Consider the following 22,485-nt stretch of genomic DNA (forward strand, 5'->3'; position numbering starts at 1 on the left):
GCCTCTGAGTCAGGAACTCTGGACTCAAATTTCACTCCAGGACATGTGTCTAAAGGAAGGTGCACTAATAACATGGCCAAACAGATTGGGCACTAATATCTAATTCCTTCCAACATAACCCAATGGAAGCAGTGCAGGAAAGATTCTTGGTCTGCTATGTATTGGACAATATTCAGATCCTCTACCATCATTATCTGGGATACAACATGCATTCAAAAATACGTGTTGCCACAGTCACTCAGACTCCTCAAGGTCATGATTGGTTCAGTTGACTGAATGACTGGTACGCATCAAATTGGTGCCCAGAACACAGAATCTGATAACCCTGTTCCCCAGATAATGCCATAGAGTTGTACAGTACGGAAACAGACCCTTCAGTCCAACTCGTCCATGCCGACCAGATAGCCTAAATAAATCTAGTCCCATTTGCCAGCATTTGGCCCTTATCCCTCAGAACTCTTTCTGCTCATATATCCATCTGGATACCTTTTAAGTGTTATATTTGTACCAGGCTCCACCACTTCCTCTGGCAGCCCATTCCGTACACGCACAACCCTCTGCATGAAAACGTTGCCCCTTAGGTCCCTTTTAAATCTTACCCCTCTCATCTTAAACCTATGGTCCCTAGTTTTGGGTCCCCCAGCCTGGGAAAAAGACCTTGTCTATTCACCCTATCACTGTTCCTTATAATTTTATAAACCTCTCAGCCCTCAGCCTCTGACAGTAAACAATCCCAGCTTTTTCAGCCTCTCCCTATAGCTCAAATTCTCCAATTATCCAAGACCAGAATTGAAAACAGTTTTCCAAAAGTGACCCAACCAATGTCCTGTACAGCTGCAACATGACTTCCCAACTCCAAGACTCAATGCACTGACCAATTATAGGCAAGCATGCCAAATGCATTCTTCATTATTCTAATCACCTGGGACTCCACTTTCAAGGAACTATGAACCTGCACTCCAAGGTCTCTTTGTTTAATGGCATGCCCCAGGACCTTACCATTGAGTGAATAAGTCCTGCTCTGATTTGCCTTTCCAAAATGCAGCACCTCAAATTTATTTAAATTTAACACTGTCTACTAGATGGAGTTGACTTCAGACCCATCTTCAAGGCAGAGAAATCAAGAAGAGGAGGACATGTTTGATCTAAAGTCCCAAACATACCTGCCCTGCATTTTTAACTGTGCCTTTCTGTGGCCAATTTTCTCAACTCCTCTCAAAATGCCTTTAGATTCCTTGCTGGGGTATAGTATCACTGATGCTTGTTGACCTGCAGGACCTGAGTCAAGTGACTATCCTTTATCTATGAACCTTGTCAGTATGTATCAATTGATTATTACATACTGTAGTTTTAATGATGTTGGTTACAATCACTGCTTTCTTCTTAATAATGACTGTCAGTGGCAGTATTATGGCACACAAGGTCCATATATTAATTTGTGAATAAAATAACAGGGTTACATATTAATCCTACGTAAATGACACATCTGTTCAACAATTTTTGGACAACTATCAGTTGCATTATCAGGAAGGGGCTGTATGAGCACCCTACTTATTGGATTGCATTTGTCTTTTCTTTTACTTGCACACAATCATTTGTCTTTGCTATTGATTTTTGAGTTTATAAAATCACCTGTTGCCATGGACGTGAGAGGCACAGAAAGCAAAGCTGTAATGCAGCAGAGTTGGATCGATCATTGTGCCACCTTCTGCACGTTCTATCAGCTCCTTGAGATAGCAGAGATGCCGATGACATCCTCGCAGACCATAACGAGAACAGTATTCGTCCAGAACAAAAACTTGGCCAGGACTAAACCAACCCTAAGAAGGTAAATAGAATAGAATTTAGTTATAATCATTTAATACTCTAGAATTGGCCACTTTTGTGTGGACCCACAGGAGATGGCGGAGATACTAAACCAGTATTTTCCATCAGTGTTTACTGTGGAGAAGGAGACGGAAGATATAGAATGTGGGGGAAATAGATGGTGACATCTTGAAAAATGTCCATATTACAGAGGGGGAAGTGTTGAATGTCTTAAAACCCTTAAAAGTATACATCCTCAGGTACTGATCAGGTGTAGCCTAGAACTCTGTGGGAAGCTAGGGAAGTGATTGCTGGGGCTCTAGCTGCGATAGGTGGATCATCGATAGTCACAGGTGAGATGCCGGAAGACTTGAGGTTGGCTAACGTGCTGCTATTATTTAAGAAGAGTGGTAAGGACAAGCTAGGGAACTATACACCAGTTGATGGTGGTGGTGGGCCTGTTGTTGGAGGGAATCCTGAGGGACATGATGTACATGTATTTGGAAAGGCAAGGTCTGATCAGGGATAGTCAACATGGCTTTGTGCATGGGAAATCATATCTCATGAACTTGATTGAGTTTTTTTGAAGAAGTAACAAAGAAGATTGATGAGGGCAGAATGATGGATGGGACCCAGGTGTTCAACAAGGTTCCTCATCGTGGACTGGTTAGCAAGGTTAGATCTCACGGAACACAGGAAGAACTAGCCATTTGGAGACAGAGCTGGCTTGAAGGTAGAAGACAGAGGGTGCTGGTGGAGGCCTGTGACCAGTGGAGTGCCACAAGGGTCAGTGCTGGGTCTACTGCTTTTCATCATTTATATAATTGATTTGGATATGAACATAGCAGCTATAGTTAGTAAGTTTGCAGATGACACCAAAATTGGAGGTGTAGTGGACAGTGAAGAAGGTTACCTTCGAGTACAAAGGGATCTTGATGAGATGGGCCAATGGGTTGAGGATTGGCAGATGGAGTTTAATTTAGATAAATGTGAGGTGCTACATTTTGGAAAGGCAAATCAGAGCAGGACCTACACACTTAATGATAAGGTCCTGGGGAGTGTTGCTGAACAAAGAGACCTTAGAATGCAAGTTCATAGTTTCTTGAAAGTAGAGTCACAGGTAGATAGGATAGTGAAGAAGGTGTTTTCCTTTATTGGACAGAGCATCGAGTATAGGAGCTGGCAGATGGCAGGTCATGCTGTGGCTGTAAAGGACGTTGGTTAGGCCACCTTTGTAATACTGTGTGCAATTCTGGTCTCCCTCCTAGCAAAAGGATATTGTGAAACTTGAAAGAATTCAGATAAGATTTAGATTAGATTAGATTCCCTACAGTGTGGAAACAGGCCCTTCATCCCAACAAGTCCACACCGACCCTCCGAAGAGTAACCCACACAGACGCACTTCCCTCTGACTAATGCACCTAACACTATGGACAATTTAGCATGGCCAGTTCACCTGCCCTGCACGTCTTTGGACTGTGGGAGGAGACCGGAGCACCCGGAGGAAATCCACGCAGCCACAGGGAGAATGTGCAAACTCCATGCAGACAGTCACCCGAGGCTAGAATTGAACCTGGGACCCCGGTGCTGTGAGGCAGCAGTGCTAACCACTGAGCTACCATACCATGGATGTTGCCAGGGTTGGAGGATTTGAACTGTAAGGTGAGGCTGAATAGGCTGGGGCTGTTTTCCCTGGAGCGTAGGAGGCTGAGGGGTGACTTATAGAGGTTTATAAAATCATGAGGGGCATATTTAGGGTAAATAGACAAGGTCTTTCCCCTGTGGTGGGGGAGTCCAGAACTAGAGGGCATCAGTTTACGATGAGAGGGGAAAGATTTAAAAGGGACCTAAGGGGGAATCTTTTTCACGCAGGGGATGGTGCACGTATGGAATGAGCTGCCAAAGGAAGTGGTGGAGGCTGGTACAATTACAACATTTAAAAGGCATCTGGATGGGTATATGAATAGGAGTGTTTTGAGGAATATGTCCAAGTGCTGGCAAGTGGGACTAGATTAAGTTAGGATATCTGGTCGGCATGGACGAGTTGGACCAAAGGATCTGTTTAGATTAGACTCCCTATAGTGTGGAAACAGGCCCTTTGGACCAACAAATCCACACCAACCTTCCGAAGAGTAACCCATTCCCCAACCCTATATTTACCCCTGACAAATGCACCTGACACAATGGGCAATTTAGCATGGCCAATTCACCTGACCTGCATATCTTTGGATTGTGGGAGGAAACCGGAGCACCTGGAGATAACCCACGCTGACACAGGGAGAATGTGCAAGCTCCACACGATCGTTGCCCGAGGCTGGAATCGAATCCGAGTCCCTGGCGCTGTGAGGCAGTAGTACTAACCATTGAGCCACTGTGCTGCCCCATGCCATCCATGTTTCCATGCTGTCCATGTCTATGAGTCTATGACACAGTTTTTTCTTGATTCCCTGATTAAATTAATTCAATTGTAATTATTAGGAAAACATACAGTAAGAAATAAAATACTGGTAGAACCAAAATGAAAATAATGGGTTGCGGCTCAGTGGTTAGTGCCAGGGACCCAGGTTCGATTCCAACCTTAGCCGACAGTCTTTGTGGAGTTTACATGTTCTCCCCATGTCATTGTGGGCTTATTCCAGGTGCTCTGGTTTCCTTCCACAGTCCAAAGATGTGCAAGTTAGGTGGATTGGCTATGATAAATTGTCCATTGTGTCAAAGGATGTGCAGTCTGGATGGATTAGCCATGGGAGATGCTGGGTTACAAAGATAGGTGAATCTCAGTGGGATACTCTTCGGAGGGACAGTGTGGGCTGAATGGCCTGCTTCCACCCTGTAGGGATTCTATGATTCCACGATGATTCTAAATGGCTGATGAATGGCCTGGTAAGATACAGCAAACAGAACCTGCAACATGACCACGTTGCTCTTCCAGATTAATATCTCACAGGAAAGTGGAATCCAGTGTACACTCAGCCAAAACAATACAGAAGAACTTTCCCATCCATTATATTAAGTTGACATATCCAGCAAATTAAAAGAATACAGAGAAACCTTGAGTATCCAGCATTCGATTGTCTGAATTTTGGATTATCTAGCAAGGTCCCAAAGCTTAGCTAAATTGTGTCATCCGAACATTCAATTATCCTAACAATCGATTATCCGAACAAAATACTCCCTGCCTGTGTCATCTGGATAATTGAGGCTCCTCTGCAAAATTCAGAGAGATGAAAGGAGGCTCAAACTTTGACTTATTGTGACTGCACCTTTAAAGACTTGATCTGTAGGGTTGGTGAATGGAAGCAAACGTAAGACTATTTTGCCGTACAAGGGCACAGTGGTTAGCACTGATGCCTCACAGCACCACGGTCCCAGGTTCAGTTCCAGTCTCGGGCAACTGTCTGTGTGGAGTTTGCACATTCTCCCCATGTCTGCATGGGTTTTCTCTGGGTGCTCCGGTTTCCTCCTACAATCCAAAGATGTGCAGGTCAGGTGAAATGGCCATGCTAAATTGACCACAGTGTTAGGTGCATTAGTCAGAGGGAAAATAGGTCTGGGTGGGTTACTCTTCAGAGGGTCGGTATGGACTGGTTGGGTCGAAGGGCCTGTTTCCACACTGAGGGAATCTAAATCTAAATCTAAATCTAAATATATCAGCTCTGAGAGACTGGGGTAATTGAGGCAAAACTCACTGAAGCACAGAAAGAGGAGTCAACACTTCAAACAAACATGCTCAATACATTCCTGAATTGTTAAAAAGGAAATCTGTATATGTGCAGGATCCAATCATGAAAATCAGGAACCCAACAAAAACTGTAACTGAAACTGAGACCCCAAGGTCACACATAATTGAGATCGAAACTAGTCAGCAAAAGAAAAGCAACCTATAATTGAGATGGGAAAACAGAAAAGAATGCAAACGTTGGAAACATTGCTATCCAGGGAGACAACATGAACAACATTACCAGCAAATGAGACAACAATAGCAATAGCAAACATGATTCCTGCAATAGCAGGGTCAATGTACACTATGCTGCCTTTACAGTGTGTCAACTTACCAGTAAGAACAATGGATGCTAAATCTACCAGATGGAGGCATTACATTTTTCTGCCTAAGTGATATTATCAGAAATATATTTTTAAAAAAAACACTTTATACAAGACTCTAAGAAGGGGTTTGGTTTATTTTTAAAAGCCAAATAGTAGCCTACTTTCAAAAAATTAAATAACTGAAGCAGTTACATTCATAGAGGCAATCATTTTTTAAAAAAGTGTCACAAATGCTTATAATATCTACTAATTATGTAAGTTTTCCAGGGGACCACACTCGTGAGAGTTGGGAATACTCCTACTTAACTGTAGATCGAAATATATGTAAACTCAACTCTGTGCCCCAGAAAGGACCTGGAAATACTTGGGCCCTGGAACAAAGGTCAGTAAATGAAACCCCCATCATCCAGCAAGGTTCATTCAACTGCACTTTCCAAATGTGCAACTATTACCATCTATGAGGACAAGGGCAGCAGATGGATGGGAACACTACCACCTGCAAAGTCCCATCCTGACATGGACGTATATCTCCATTCTCCATTGTTGCTGGGTTAAAATCTGGAATTTCCTCCCAAACAATATAGAGAGTGCACCTAACAACATGGACTGAAGAAATTCACTACTACATTTCCAATAGTCATTAAGGACGGACAATAAATGGTGCATTGGCCAACATCATACACATCCCAAAAAGAATTAAAAGCAAATAAATTTGAAACTTAACAATCAAATGCAAAAATATTGTATTTTACAATGCCTTTTTTGACCTTGGAATATCCTGGTGTTTTACAGCCAATAAACATGCTGTTGACTATAAATGGACACAATCATGGAATGTAAATACCAAAGTAATCACAATCTGCGACATCAAGGACTAGAAACAGACTAGTGAAATGATTTAACATTATGCCTGGGATTCAGCATTGTTGGGAGAAGGTGCTGATAATAATCAGTTTTTGTCCTATTTACAGGAACCTGTATTGTTGATTGCATGGAACATCTTGTGAGAATGCCACAAAGGCACTTTAAAACATCTTGATCATTGTAATTTTATTTCAACATATACTTGAAGATTAAAAAAATGCATAAAACATTTCAGAACTACTTTTGTTCCTTGAGAATGAAGTTTCCATAATTCAGGGCGGCTCAACATTCAGTTTAATCACTTATTTATTGCAAACTCTGCCTACTTTATGTAATGAACCCCAGCCTTGACAAATCTGAAAATGGAATACAATGACAAGAAAATGACAAGTAAGCATCATAAGCCTTATACTTGACACAAAAGAGGCAAGGACACAGTATGTGCGAGAGTCATTACTCACAATGCTGAGGTCCACATGCCATTAATGGTGCATTTCTTGTTGGACCCTTAATTGTGCTATGGAAGCAATTCATATTGAGGAAGAACACAATCAACTCACACACCAAATCAATAAAGCAATCTCTATTATCTCTCTCCTTATATGCCAAGGGCAGCAGAAGAGAAAGAATACATTTTTTCATTAAATTTTCTGCAGGAAAGTATTGAATTAGGAACTTTCAATGTTCCAGCCTTTAAGAGAAGGTTGATTCTTGTGTCGAATCATTCAACTGAGCGCTAAACTGCATTTGAAAGGATGTGTTTTATAACGTACATGAGCACGGTGTGCCACAGGACTAAGAAAGGTTATTGCTGAATGGTCAGTTGATGCTTACATGATAGCTCCTTTCTATGATTATGTAACCACTTAAGTTCAAAGACAATTTTAAAATGTCAATTCTGCAGAACTGGAAGGAGGAACAAAACACTGAAGACTGTGCACATGTATAACAGGCAATTATGCCTGTTGCTTCAAACAATCTATGCTCTATGCACTGAAAAAAATGATAAATGCAACACATTTCATGCAATATATATTGCTGCTTCTTTGACCTCAGAATGCCTGAAAACACTTTGCAGTTAAAGTAGTTTTGAAGTACAGGCCCTGTTGAAATATATGCAAAACTGCAGTCAAGTTGTAGACAGGAAGTCCCACAAACAGTAAAGTGCTAATTGCCAGATAACATGGTCGAGCAATGTTAGGAGACAGATAATGATTAGTCAGGGGAGGATTTCCTGGACTTTGAAATCGTGGCAAGAGACGGCTTGTGTTCAGCCAATGGAAGAGGTAGGAATCAGGTCGAACATTTCATTCAAAAAAATTGCATCTCCAACCAGTGCCAGTGTTCCCTTAGTGCTGCACAGGAACTGCCAGCTTAGATTACAGTTCTGGTCTTCAGAATAGGTCTTGAACTCATAAAATTCTAACTAGGTAGTAGGAGAGTTGCTAATGTGAAGGATGATATTTTTTATTTTCGATTGTGATATCTTCCATTTGACCGGGAACACCTTCAGTTTTCACCAAAACCAAAAAAAGACATTCCTTAGAAAAACTGGCCCTTGCTGTTTTATAACTTTTGCAAGCTAAATCTCTAAGATTAGAAGAGGTAAAATTACTGACTGAATACCTGGAAATGTATCATTTTACGTTTCCAAAGTAAACTGGATCTGGGCCTGACAAACATACAACATGAACAAGAAATAAACCGAGTAGGCCTAAAAATGCAAACTTTGTTCATTTGTTAGAACAAATGTGTACACTACTCTGCACCAATGGTGAATAATCCAGTAAAACAAAAAGGGTCAATTTCTACAAGAAGTCCTGAGAAGTCTGTTCCAACTCTGTAATAACAGGACAAGAGTCGAGAGTGCGACGCTGGAAAAGCACAGCAGGTCAGGCAGCATCCGAGGAGCAGAAAATCAACGTTTCGGGCAAAAGCCCTTCATCAGGAATGCTCAGGAACCGATTCGTTATGCCACATAATTAAGCAATTTAGGTAGAAGATCAGACAGCGAGGATTCTGGGTAATCTAAGATGGAAGATGGGAAGAATTTCTGGCTGTAACAGCTGCTCCTTTACTGAGGTATTTTAGGTGTTGGAGATGATTTCCTTGAATTCCAGGAGCAGCAATTACTGTTTTATATGGTGTTGCATTGCTTTGGAACTCTGGAGAAAGGAAATTCAAAACAACAGCAGTTTTAAAAAGGGAGAGGTACAGACAAAGGAAGCACATGGCGAGGTCAGTGCAGGAGAGAGAGAGCGAGAGAGAGAGAGAGAAACTGACACCACAGTGAACCTACACAGTTACTGTCTTTGCTGTTTGAATTCATGAATCGCTGGACATCGGAGTGCGTCTGGGAAAGTTAACAAACAGTGAAATTCACAACTGATCTTGGAGGAACTATTTGGGCAAAGTCACAGCACAGAAACAAATAAGTGAATAGTTTTAAATGTGGCTTACAGAAAGTCTGCAGTAGTGAGTAGAGTGGCTTCTTCCTTGATTATATGTTTTTTGAGATAGGTCTCTTCATTAAACTTAAAATATAAGCCATAACTATTAATTTAAACTGGAGCAGTGTTTTGTAGAGGTATAAGACAGTGTTATTTTCTGGGTCTGTAGATTGTGAAGGAGCAAAAATGGCCTTTAGTAGAGTGATAGGTGCTTCTTGTCAGATGTGGGAGTTTAAGGAGACCTTACAGGTTACTGTGGATTATATCAGAAATAAATGCTGTTGGTTGTGAATCCTATTAGATCGAATGGATCGGTTGGAGTGACAGTTAGAGGCAATGAGGAATTTGCAACAGCAATGGTATGTGATGGATGGCAATTATAGGAAGGGGGAAAAGTCTCAGATACAGTCACATAGATGGGTTAACTCCAGGAAATGTAAGAAAGGTAGGCAGTTAGTGCAGGAGTCTTCTATGGCCATCCCCATTTCACACAAGTATGCTGTTTTGGAAAATGTAGGGGATTATCGATTCACAGGGGAACATAGCACAAACAACTAAGTTTTTGGTATTGAGACTGGCTCTAATACAATGAGGGGTATGCCGGGTTCCAAGAGATCAATTATGTTAGGGGATTCTCTAGTCCGAGTGACAGACTTTTCTGTGGCCAGCAGCGAAAAATCAGAATGGTCTATTGCTTCCCTGGTGCCAGGATCAAGGATGTCTCAGAGTGGGTGCAGAATGTTCTCAAGGGGGAGAGGGGCCAGCAAGAGGTCATTGTCCTCATTGGAACCAATGACATTGGATGGGAAAAGGTTGAGATTCTGAAGGGAGAATATAGAAAGTTAGGCAGGAATTTAAAAAGGAGGTCCTCGAGAGTAGTAAAATCTGGATTACTCCTGGGGCTAAGAACAAGTGACGGCAGAAATAGAAGGATAGAGCAGATGAATGCATGGCTGAGGAGCTGGTGTATGGGAAAAGGATTCATATTTTTGGATCATTGGAATCTCTTTGGAGTAGAAGTGACCTGTACAAGTAGGACAGATTGCACCTAAATTGGAAGGGGACTAATATACTGGCAGGGAAATTTGCTAGAGCTGCTTGGGAGGATTTAAACTAGTAAGGTGGGGGGCGGGGTGGGACCCAGGGAGATAGTGAGGAAAGAGATCAATCTGAGACTGGTACAGCTGAGAACAGAAGCGAGTCAAACAGTCAGGGCAGGCAGGGAGAAGGAAGGACTAATGAATTAAATTGCATTTATTTCAATGAAAGGGGCCTAACAGGGAAGGCAGATGAACTCAGGGCATGGTTAGGAACATGGGACTGGGATATCATAGCAATTATAGAAACATGGCTCAGGGATGGACAGGACTGGCAGCTCAATGTTCCAGGATACAAATGCTACAGGAAGGATAGAAAGGGAGGTGAGAGAGGAGGGGGAGTGGCATTTTTGATAAGGGATAGCATTACAGCTGTGCTGAGGGAGGATATTCCGGAAATATATCCAGGGAAGTTATTTGGTGGAACTGAGGAAAAAGAAAGGGATGATCACCTTATTGGAATTGTATTATAGACCCCCGAATAGTCAGAGGGAAATTGAGAAACAAATTTGTAAGGAGATCTCAGCTATCTGTAAGAATCACAGGGCGGTTATGGTAGGGGATTTTAACTTTCCAAACATAGACTGGGACTGCCATAGTGTTAAGGATTTAGATGGAGAGGAATTTGTTAAGTGTGTACAAGAACATTTTCTGATTCAGTATGTGGTTGTACCTACTAGAGAAGGTGCAAAACTTGACTTACTCTTGGGAAATAAGGCAGGGCAGGTGACTGAGGTGTCAGTGGGGAAACACTTTGGGGCCAGCGACCATAATTCTATTTGTTTTAAAATAGTGATGGAAAAGGATAGACCAGATCTCAAGGTTGTAGTTCTAAATTGGAGAAAGGTCAATTTTGACGGGATGAGGCAAGAACTTTCAAAAGCTGATTGGGGGCAGATGTTCGCAAGCAAAGGGATGTCTGGAAAATGGGAAGCCTTCAGAAATGAGATAACAAGAATCCAGAGAAAGTATATTCCTGTCAGGGTGAAAGGAAAGCCTGGTAGGTATAGGGAAATGCTGGATGACTAAAGAAATTGAGGGTTTGGTTAAGAAAAAGAAGGAAGCATGTGTAAGTTATAGACAGGATAGATCAAGAGAATCCTTAGAAGAGTATAAAGAAAGTAGGAGCATACTTAAGAGGGAAATCAGGAGGGCAAAAAGGGGACATGAGATAGCTTTGGCAAACAGAATTAAAGAGAATCCAAAAGGTTTTTACAAATACATTAGGGACAAAAGGGTAGCTAGGGAGAGAATAGGGCCCTTCAAAGATCAGCAAGGCAGCCTTTGTGTGGAGCCGCAGAAAATGGGGAGATACTAAATGAGTATTTTGCATGAGTATTTATTATGGAAAAGGACGTGAAAGATACAGAATGTAGGGAAATAGTTGGTGACATCTTGAAAATGCTGAAAATGTGTTGCTGGAAAAGCGCAGCAGGTCAGGCAGCATCCAAGGAACAGGAGAATCAACGTTTCAGGCATAAGCTCTTCTTCAGGATTGCCCGAAACGTCGATTCTCCTGTTCCTTGGATGCTGCCTGACCTGCTGCGCTTTTCCAGCAACACATTTTCAGCTCTGATCTCCAGCATCTGCAGCCCTCACTTTCTCCTTGACATCTTGAAAATGTCCATATTACAGAGGAGGAAGTGCTGGATGTCTTGAAACGCATGAAAGTGGATAAATCCCCAGGATCTGATCAGGTTTAGCCTAGAACTCTGAGAGAAGTGATTGCTGGGCCTCTTGCTGAGATATTTGTATCATTGATAGTCATAGATGAGACGCCGGAAGACTGAAGGTTGGCTAACATGGTGTCACTGTATAAGAAGGGTTATAATGACAAGCCAAGGAACTATCGACCAGTGAGCCTGACATCGGTGGTGGACATGTTGTTGGAAGGAATCCTGAGGGACAGGATGTACATGTATTTGGAAAGGGAAGGACTGATTAGGGATAGTCAACATGGCTTTTTGCATGAGAAATCATGTCCCACAAACTTTATTGAGTTTTTTGAAGAAGTAACAAAGAGGATTGATGAGGGCAGAGCAGTAGATGTGATCTATATGGACTTCAGTAAGGCTTTCGACAAGGTTGTTCATGGGAGACTGGTCAGCAAGGTTAGATCTCACGGAATACAGGGAGAACTAGCCATTTGGATACAGAACTGGCTCAAAGGTAGAAGACAGAGGATGGTAGTGGAGGGTTGTTTTTCAGACTGGAGGCCTGTGACCAGTGGAGTGCCACAAGGATCGGTGCTGGGTCCACTACTTAATATCGTTTATATAAATGATTTGGATTTCAGCATGAGAGGTACAGTTAGTAAGTTTGCTGATGACACCAAAATTGGAGGTGTAGTGGACAGCGAAGAAGGTTACCTCAGGTTACAACGGGATCTTGATCGGATGGGCCAATGGGCTGAGAAGTGACAGATGGAGTTCAATTTTGATAAATGCGAGGTGCTGCATTTTGGGAAAGCAAGTCTTAGCAGGACTTATACACTTAATGGTAAGGTCCTCGGGAGTGTTGCTAAACAAAGAGACCTTGGAGTGCAGGTTCATAGCTCCTTGAAAGTAGAGTTGCAGGTCGATAGGATAGTGAAGAAGGTGTTTGGTATGCTTTGCTTTATTGGTCAGAGTATTGAGTACAGGAGTTGGGAGGTCATGTTGAGGCTGTACAGGACTTTGGTTAGGCCACTTGGAATATTGCGTGCAATTCTGGTCTCCTTCCTATCGGAAAGATATTGTGAAACTTGAAAGGGTTCAGAAAAGATTTACAAGGATGTTGCCAGGGTTGGAGGATTTGAGCTGAACAGGCTGGGGCTGTTTTCCCTGGAGCATCGGAGGCTGAGGGGTGATCTTATAGAGATTTCCAAAATCATGAGGGGTATGGATAGGATAAATAGACAAAATCTTTTCCCCGGGTGGGGGAGTCTAGAATTAGAGGGCATAGGTTTAGGGTGAGAGGGGAAAGATATAAAAGAGACCTAAGGGGCAACCTTTTCATGCAGAGGGTGGTACGTGTATGGAATGTGCTGCTAAAGGAAGTGGTGGAGGTTGGTACAATTGTAACATTTAAAAAGCATTTGGATGGGTATATGATTAGGAAGGGTTTGGAGGGATATGGGCCGGATGCTGGCAGGTGGGACTAGATTGGGTTGGGATATCTGGTTGGCAAGGACGGGTTGGACCGAAGGGTCTATTTCCATGTTGTACATCTCTATGACTCTATTTTAAAATCAAATCCTCTATTTCAGATATGTGTAATGTCCTTCTATCTCAGGAATCTAGCAAATTAATTCATAAAGGTTTGTAATGGACCCAATCTTTGCTCTTCCACCTTTCCAAGCGAAGTAGCAATAAAAGCCAAAGAGAAACTGTAGTGTTAACAGTAAAATCAGGAGGCCATTCAATTCATTGGGGCACATGCTGGCTTTTTGTTAGAGCAATCCAAAAGTAATCCCACTGTTTTCCTTTGGACTCTTGGATATTCCTTTTCTTTAAGTATTTAGCAACCTTTCTCTTAAAATATGCAATAATTTGCACCTCAATAACTCCCAGTGCCAAAGCATTCCATGACCCTATTTGATGCAATTTCACAAAAGCTATCTCAACCTCTTAACGGCAATTTTAAACTGGTGGCTCACTGATTGGTGACTGTAATATTCCTTCACACTCAAGCAAACTATTTCTGGGACTCCTGCGAATGTTGCTCTTGAACGAGCTGCTATTATCAGTGCAGCAACAGCACAGGACAAAGCACTCAAACAGGTTTCCATCATTGCCAGACAAGAGCATCAATACTTTTTTTTTTAATCTTGCACCTTTCTCTCCAAAATTATCACTGAGACTGAGAACTTAATAAATCAAGAGTCAGTGCCTGGATTTATTTGAAGGCTGCTCAGTCCCTACTTACTCTCACTCAGAAATAATAGTTTTAGTATGGCAAAGATGCAAACATTTTCATCCTATTTTATAATGCAATAATGTTTAAACTTGGTATGTTCCATTACTTATCCATTATCACAAAAACAAACACAACAGGTTTCAGTGTAAGTAAGATCTGAAATGCAGCTACCTTGCTCCCCAGAATATATACATAAAAGAAATCACAAAATAGGAAGAGACTGCATGAGACTATCCAGTAAGTTAATGAAAAGAATAATGTATTTGCAATGTTTGCGTGTAAATATATTAATGCAAACATCCTGCTGTTCAGTGAATGCTGTTTCATTAACATTTAACAACATTAGCGGATAATCCTGTTCAATTGTTCATAGAGTCAGGTGAAATCCAAAATTTCCTACAGAGCTAACAATGGAGTCATAGTTTTTGTACATACAGAAATCAGTTAAGAGTGACTTCCTGATAATGGTGTAACAAATGGGTAATAACACTGTGATGAACAATGTAACATTGCTGATTAACACTGGGACAAACAGGCCAAACGTGAAACAAACCACAATATGAAATGTACATGTTATGAAATGAGGAGAAGAATGCATCTGCAGAAGTGTTTATCAGACAGTAAGATATATAATGAATTCAATTAGTTCATATTCTCCAAGGGTTCTATTTAGCTAAATCATATAAATCAGGACAATCTCACGTTCATTTCTTAGTTTGTGTTGAATTATTTGACCTCTGCCAATGTGATGGTGTGGTTTTTACAATTGGTCTGAGCTTGATCCAGGATCAGGGACAGTTCAACAAGCCTAGAGGTGGTAACTAGGGTATCACGCCTGATGTAACGGGTAAGACACCAGGCTGGACTTTTACCACCCCCTCAGTGGGGGAATGGTGGGTGGAGTGGCATACAATCCTATCCCTTCTGCCCTATCATCTTGTCCACGGTGGGAAGGGTTGCAAACAGCTTTCCTGCCAAGAGCCCAATTTGTTTCCACTGATGCAGCCAATAAATGACATCTTTCAGCCCCTGCTGCATTTAATCAGTGATTGTGGATGGGCAGATATTGGGTGGAGGGGAGCTTTTTAGTCAAGAGTTCTGCTGCCTCAAGAAATTAACCTTAGTGTCTTCCAGGTGGCCTTTGGGGTTAAGTATAGAAGCTCTGCTATTTAGTCTTCTTTGACGCTTTCTGTTCACTATGTTATGCAAATATATATATAAATATGCACCGTCTATATTGACCTATACTTCAGAAATATCATTTGTATGTCACCTTGTAATGTCCTAAAGCTTTGCAGCCAATGAGGTCACAATTGCTATGTGGGAAACATGTAATCATATGATATGGTCAACTTGCCCAGGTCCAACAAGCATCATTATGATAATGACCCAGATTATCAGTTTTTTTTCATGATGTTGGCAGAGGGATTAATACTTACTCACATGATTGATGCATTCTTCTTTGAAATAGTGCAACAGGATCTTCTATATTTAACAGAGGGGACAACCAGAGCCTTAATAAATGTCTTGTTTGAAATATAGCATATTCCACCGATACAGCGCCTTGACTTTTCACTGATTTCGAAGTAACAACAGAAGACTGTTTCTTCAGTCTCGAAGTAACATAAGTCCTTCATCTCTGGTACCATTCTGGCAAATCTCTAACGCATCCCTTTCAGGTCTTGACATTCTTCCTGAAAGTATGATGCCCACAATTCTACCCAGAATTGAAATCCATGTATTTTATAAAGGTTCAACATAACCACTTTTCTTTTGTACAATATACATATTTGCTTTTTTTAAAAACCATATAGTTAAACTTAGAATCATAGAGTCATTGAATCCTTACAGAGTGGAAACAGGCCATTTGGCCCAACAGGTCCACACCAACCCTCCAAAGAGTAGTCCACTTGACCTATTCCCCTATCCTATTACTTTACATTTCCTCTGACTAATGCACCTGACCACACATCCCTGAACACGACGGGCAACTTAGCATGGCCAATTCTCCTAACCTGCACATCTCTGGACTGTGGGAGAAAACCAGAACACCTGCAGCGAACCCACACAAACAATGAGGGGAAATGTGCAAACTCTACACAGACAGTCACTTGAAGCTGGAATCAAATCTGGGTCCCTGGCGTTGTGAGGCAGCAGTGCTAACCACTGAGCACCCCCCCCACCTCCCCCCCACCGTGCTGCCCTAAACTTATCCCTCCACCTTCAAGGATTTATGTACATATTGCCCTGTGTCTCTATATTAATGCAATCTATATAAAACTGAGGCATTTAGTTCATTATCTCTCCTGACATTTCATACCAAAATGCATTATTCAGTTTTTGATGCCACATTTTAACTGACATATACCCACCCTTTGCACCATAGCACCTAAAACTTTCTGAATGCTGTTATTATCATCTTTATCAATTCCTACATTTCAGAGTTTTATGCTGTCAGCAAATCTTAAATTTATGTGCTTTATATCCAAGTACACATCCTAATATAGGTGAATAGTCCTACTAAACACTACGTACCTAACTCCAGTCTAACCACTATTATGTACTTTCTGTCCTTTAACCAATCTTGTACACAAATGCAACTGCCTCTTCAATCCCATAATCTTTAATTTTATCCCAGAGTGAATTGTGTGGTATGTTGTTAAACCCCTTTTGAAAGTCCGTGGACACAACATCAACAACATTGCTCTCAACCTTTGTTACTACAAAAAAATTCAACGCGACTACATCAGTTTAGGATATCTGGTCAGCATGGATGAGTTGGACCAAAGGATGTGTTTCCATACTCCATAATTCTATGACTCTAAGTTTGATAAATGCATTTAACAAATCTGAGCTAACTTCCATTTATTAACCCAATCTTTCTAAATACCAATTAATTTTGTCCAAGATTATTTCCTTTAAATATTGTCATGGCACTAATGTGAAGCTGATTAGTCTACAGTTAGCCATTTTGCCTTTATCCCCCTTTTAAACAACAGTGGTGTAACACTGAGTAGTTCAGTCTACTGATGCTTACCTGAAATCCGAAGAGGATTGGGAGATTGTAGCCTGAATGTTCTCAATTTCCATCTTTACTTCTCACATCCAGCCCAGACAATTAACTTTTCTACTTCAAAAACTGCAATCATTTTATTTATTTTTATTCTATTGAATGGTGCTACTGCCTCCTCCTTTACTGATTGGTAATGAACAAAAATCACTTTGGCTTAAATTATGATTTGCCACTGGGTCTGCTGACTCTCACAGTTCATCAGGCTTCTGTCACACTGACTAATAAAAAAAGCATTGCAATCACCAAATGTACAACTCGATAAAAGCTGCCTACCTTCCATCTGTTAATATTAGATAAACTAATACAGATTGGAATGCTTTGACTTCAGTCGTATCAAAATGCATTGCCACATGACTTGGTGTCTGATGTAAGTGTGATGAGAATGATACATAGTTATTCTCCAGCAAAACATATGAAAACCACTTTCATGCCAATTGCTTTGTGAAGTGCAGCACTCTTTGTTGATTTTACTTAATCTGTGGCTTCAATGATATACATTGGCCTCCAAATAAATTAATTCCCTGCCTTTGGACATACCTTTCCATGGTTATGATTTGCAAAGAAGCAGATCTTAATGAAACAAGCTGAAACAGTGAAGGATGGTTCTATCTATCCAAAACCTCTGAAATGGGGATATGCTCCACTATTAGTGAGTTTTGAGAAGATTTGTAGTTCAGGTTGAGATTCTGGATGTAGGTTTGCTCGCTGAGCTGTAAGGTTCATTTTCAGACGTTTCGTCACCTTACTAGGTAACATCTTCCGTGAGCCTCCAGATGAAGCACTAGTGGTATAGCCTGCTTTCAATTTATGTGTTTGGGGTTCCTTGGGTTGGTGATGTCATTTCCTGTGGTGATGTCATTACCTGTTCTTTTTCTCAGAAGTTGGTAAATGGGATCCAAGGCAATGTGGTTGTTGATAGTGTTCCGGTTGGAATGCCATGCTTCGAAGAATTCTCATGCATGTCTCTGTTTGGCTTGTCCTAGGATGGATGTGTTGTCCCAGTCAAAGTGGTGTCCTTCCTCATCTGTATGTAAGGATATTAGTGAGAGTGGGTCATGTATTTTGTGGCTAGTTGATATTCATGTATCCTGGTGGCAAGATTTCTGCCTGTTTGTCCAATGTAGTGTTTATTACAGTTCTTGCAAGGTATTTTGTAAAATACAATAGTTTTGCTTGTTGTCTGTATAGGGTGTTCTAGGAGAAAGTGAGGACTGCAGATACTGGAGATCAGAGCTAATAATGTGTCGCTGGAAAAGCGCAGGTCAGGCAGCATCCAAGGAGCAGGAGAATCGACATTTCGGGCATGAGCCCTTCTTCAGGAATGAGGAAAGTGTGTCCAGCAGGCTAAGATAAAAGGTAGGGAGGAGGGACTTGGGGGAGGGGCATTGGAAATGCAATAGGTGGAAGGAGGTTAAGGTGAGGGTGATAGGCCGGAGTGGGGGTAGGGGCAGAGAGGTCAGGAAGAAGATTGCAGGTTAGGAAGGTGGTGCTGAGTTCAAGGGTTGGGACTGAGACAAGGTGGGGGGAGAGGAAATGGAGAAATCTGAGTTCATCCCTTGTGGTTGGAGGGTCTGTATAGGGTGTTTCAAGTTCATTAGCTGCTGTTTTAGTGTGTTGGTGGGTTTTTGGGCTACCATGATGCCAAGCGGTCTGAGTAGCCTGGCAGTCATTTCCGAGATGTCTTTGATGTAGGGGAGAGTGCTCGGGTTTCTGGATGCAGATAAAACACATCCAGAAACCCTAGCCACTCTCCTCTATATCAAAGGCATCTCAGACCAAAAGACAGGTGAATTGGCCATAGTGTTAGGTGCATTAGTTGGGGGAAATGGGTCTGAGTGGGTACTCTTCAGAGGGTCGGTGTGGACTTGTTGGGCCAAAGGGCCTGTTTCCGCACTGTAGGGAATCTAATCTAATCTAATCTAAACTGTAACAAACACTACATTGGACAAACAGGCAGAAAACCTGCCACCAGGATACACAAACATCAACTAGCCATAAAAAGACATGACTCATATTCACTAGTATCCTTGCATACAGATGAGGAGGGACACCACTTCTACTGAGACAACATATTCATCTTAGGTCAAGCCAAACAGAGACACGTACAAGAATTCCTAGAAGCATGGTATACCAACCAAAACTTTATCAACAAACACATTGTCTTGGATCCTATTTACCACTCCCTGAGAAAAAGAACAGGACATGACATCAGCAAAGAAATGATATCACCACAGGAAATGACATCACCAACCCAAGGAAACCCAAACACAATTAACAAAAAGCGGGTTATACCAGCAGTGCTTCATCCGGAGCCTCACTGAAGATGTTACCTAGTATGGTGACGAAACTTCTGAAAATGAACCTTCCAGCTCAGCAAACAAACCTACATCCATGCTCCACTCTGTTGCTCAGCTGCACAGATGTAGCTAGTGCACCTCTCACATTTCTATCAAGACACTACTTCTGCTGAAAGTAGGTGTAGGTATTTTGGATTTAATAGTAACTTCTGTTAGGATCCAACTTTCTCAGTATTGTAATCAAGAACAGAACAGAGATAATTCTCCAGCAACAAGTGCACCTGTCTACCCACATACCATGGTCAAGAAGCAAACACTGCAACTCCAGGAAACTGGAAACAAAAACAGAAGATGTTGGGAATTCTCAGCCAGTAAGGCACAGTGTAGAGAAACAGAGTGATTGTTTGGGTCAGTGCACTTCAACATGATCCACCTATTGCTCTTGCCCAACATCAGTAATGGCATCCTTTGTGGAATGTGCATGTATGGTGGGTAACTACCAGAGTGGGTGAGATTTCAGTATTTCAATGGCACATATTGATACACACTTTGTTCCATTTTTGGAAGGGTACTGTCTCCTTTAACATCCCCATCCTTTAACTCCACAAAATAAATTTTGGCCCACTGGCTATTGCAATAAGCTACACAAAGTATTTAGGGCTCACTTGCCCAGCTCTTTGTATTTCAGTGTGTTGTGAATGGAGTTGCAATTGGTTTCAGCGACTGAGTGGCTCTTAAATTTTATTGTTTTTGTCACATACATGAGGGTTGTTACATTACAACTTTAATATTGATAAAAATGCAATTCCCAACAGGTTTAGAGAAAAGGAGGGTGGGTGGAAAAGACAAGATTTCTTCTGTAACTCTACTGTTCAAGAGATCAGCCACAATTGCTTTCTAACACACTAGCATCTGGCCAAGGCTTTTCCAGTGGCCAACCAAGCAATGTACAAAGTTCTGCACTTCTCAGAGTTAAGGCTTTAGTCTTAAATCTAGAAAAATACGTAGCCAATTTTCGTCAATCTCTAATAAATGAGTATTTCCCCCTAGGAAAATATTTCCATTTATTCCCCCCTGAGCTATGGCTGAAGTGACAAAGCATTTGTCTACAAATCCATCACCTGAATTATATCAATATAAATTCCTTTGTTAATACTGTTCTGGTTGATTAACATCTAAGAAGAAAACACCCTGCCACTTCCATGTATGAAGTACACAATTTATTTACAGATAGAAACTGAAACACAATGTTAATTTTGAGAAATATTTATTCACTATTAAAATATGGGAGAATTAATACACAAACATATTGTCTTGATTTTCTAACAAATGAATATTCCTGATAAAAATGAATAAAACTATTCAAAAACCTGAGAGCAAGCTATGTTTCTACCTAATGTTCCTATTAAATTATGCTAAATATATAGCGTTCAGCAGTCTGAGAGGCATCACTCATGCCTTGTACTAGGACAAGTGTCACACACACAGAGCCAACCAAAACATATTTAAAAGGACTACATACTAAAAAAAACTACACACAAAACTAAATTTTGCCAGGAACAATGATTGCACCTCACCTCAACACTAACTTTCTGAGGAACGTACAGAGATCTTCTCTTCACTGTATGCAAGACTATTTTCTGATTCAGGTTAACACTGTTAATTAATTTGTTAAAGTGTGTGGTTGTGTTTTAATGAAATATCAGCATGTGTATTCTTTGCACCCAGCTATTTCAGAAACTAATATACTGTACAGATACACAACTCCAGTGGTTACCATGGAAATGATTTCCTGGTGGTCCGTTATTGCTGGGACATGTCTCCAGCTGCTAAAATAGATAGAAAAACAATGGTTGAAGCATATATGACCACCAACATATTTGACTGCCTCATGAATTTCTCCTTTAGAATCATGTCAAAAAAGGGCCAAATATTTACACAAACAAAAAAAATTCCTAAAATTATTTTCAAAACATATGGCTTCTGCAGACAGGGTTTCTGCTCATTGTTCGATTACCAATACCCTGTGAAGTTGTAATTGATCTTTCTCGACAGTTACAAACTATGTTTTAATTGCTATTCCTGTGAGTACATTGTAGTATTTTCCACCGCTGCCACCATGTAATATTGGGCTAGGGGTGGTTGTTGCCACTTACCCTCTTTGGCCCCTGTCTAGGACCTGTCCTATTCTCAGTAGTAAAGGATAGACCACTGATGAGTCCAAATAGAAAAGGCACTTTTCTTATTTCACAAGGTAGTTTACTGTATGATAGCAACAAATGCAATTCACATCAGGCATGATTCTCAGGATTACATTAGTTGCTTACAAAGGCTAGTACAGAATTCACTGTCACTACCCAAAGATTATTTGACATCATCAGATTGGGTGGAACTCAATGTTACATGAACATTGATGCCTTTAGAACCATTACCTTATACAACAGTGTTCAGCCAGGAAATCCAGAATTTTGGTCCACAGGTGATGATGATAGTCATTGCATAGTCAGAATAGTATGTGACATGCAGGGAAGTTTGGTAGTAAAGATGTTACCTTGACAGTTCTACACATAGGTCTCTACATAATTATTTTAGAGCTCTGAGGAAGGGTCACCGGACCCAAAACACTAACTCTGATTTCTCTTCATAGATGCTGCCAGACCTGCTGACCTTTCCCAGCAACTTCTGTTTTTGTTTCTGCATTTTTGTGCGTTGTGTGGCTCACTGGCATTATTGATGATCCCTGTACTAACAACAGAAAAGAGTTGAATTGGGGAGTAACTTGTCACATGATATTCATAATTTTTTGAGCGACACATCCTTATGAAATTTTTCACACAGACAGCCAGATGTCAATAAAGTCATAGCTACACTGGACTAGCAAAGTGAGGAAGTAGCTCATCCTGGTATCACAGGCTTCCAGCACTACCGATGTGATGTTGTCAGATCCTACATCT

General features: G+C 41.2%; 1 protein-coding gene across 13 annotated transcripts in view; it reads right to left on the reverse strand.

Annotated features, from left to right (window-relative positions):
• cadps2 (Ca++-dependent secretion activator 2) overlaps positions 1–22,485 on the reverse strand; it is a 718,900-nt gene that overhangs the window by 219,952 nt on the left and 476,463 nt on the right. For all 13 annotated transcript variants that reach the window (XM_087997417.1, XM_087997409.1, XM_087997412.1 and 10 more), the window contains exon 13: positions 1,633–1,820. In XM_087997417.1, coding sequence (XP_087853543.1) covers positions 1,633–1,820 — 188 coding nt within the window. The remainder of the gene's footprint in view (positions 1–1,632; positions 1,821–22,485) is intronic.

The sequence above is a fragment of the Chiloscyllium plagiosum genome, unplaced genomic scaffold, assembly GCF_037043375.1.
Source record: "Chiloscyllium plagiosum isolate Xiang-an unplaced genomic scaffold, Cpla_swu_hap1 HiC_scaffold_19, whole genome shotgun sequence".
Lineage (NCBI taxonomy): Eukaryota > Metazoa > Chordata > Chondrichthyes > Orectolobiformes > Hemiscylliidae > Chiloscyllium > Chiloscyllium plagiosum.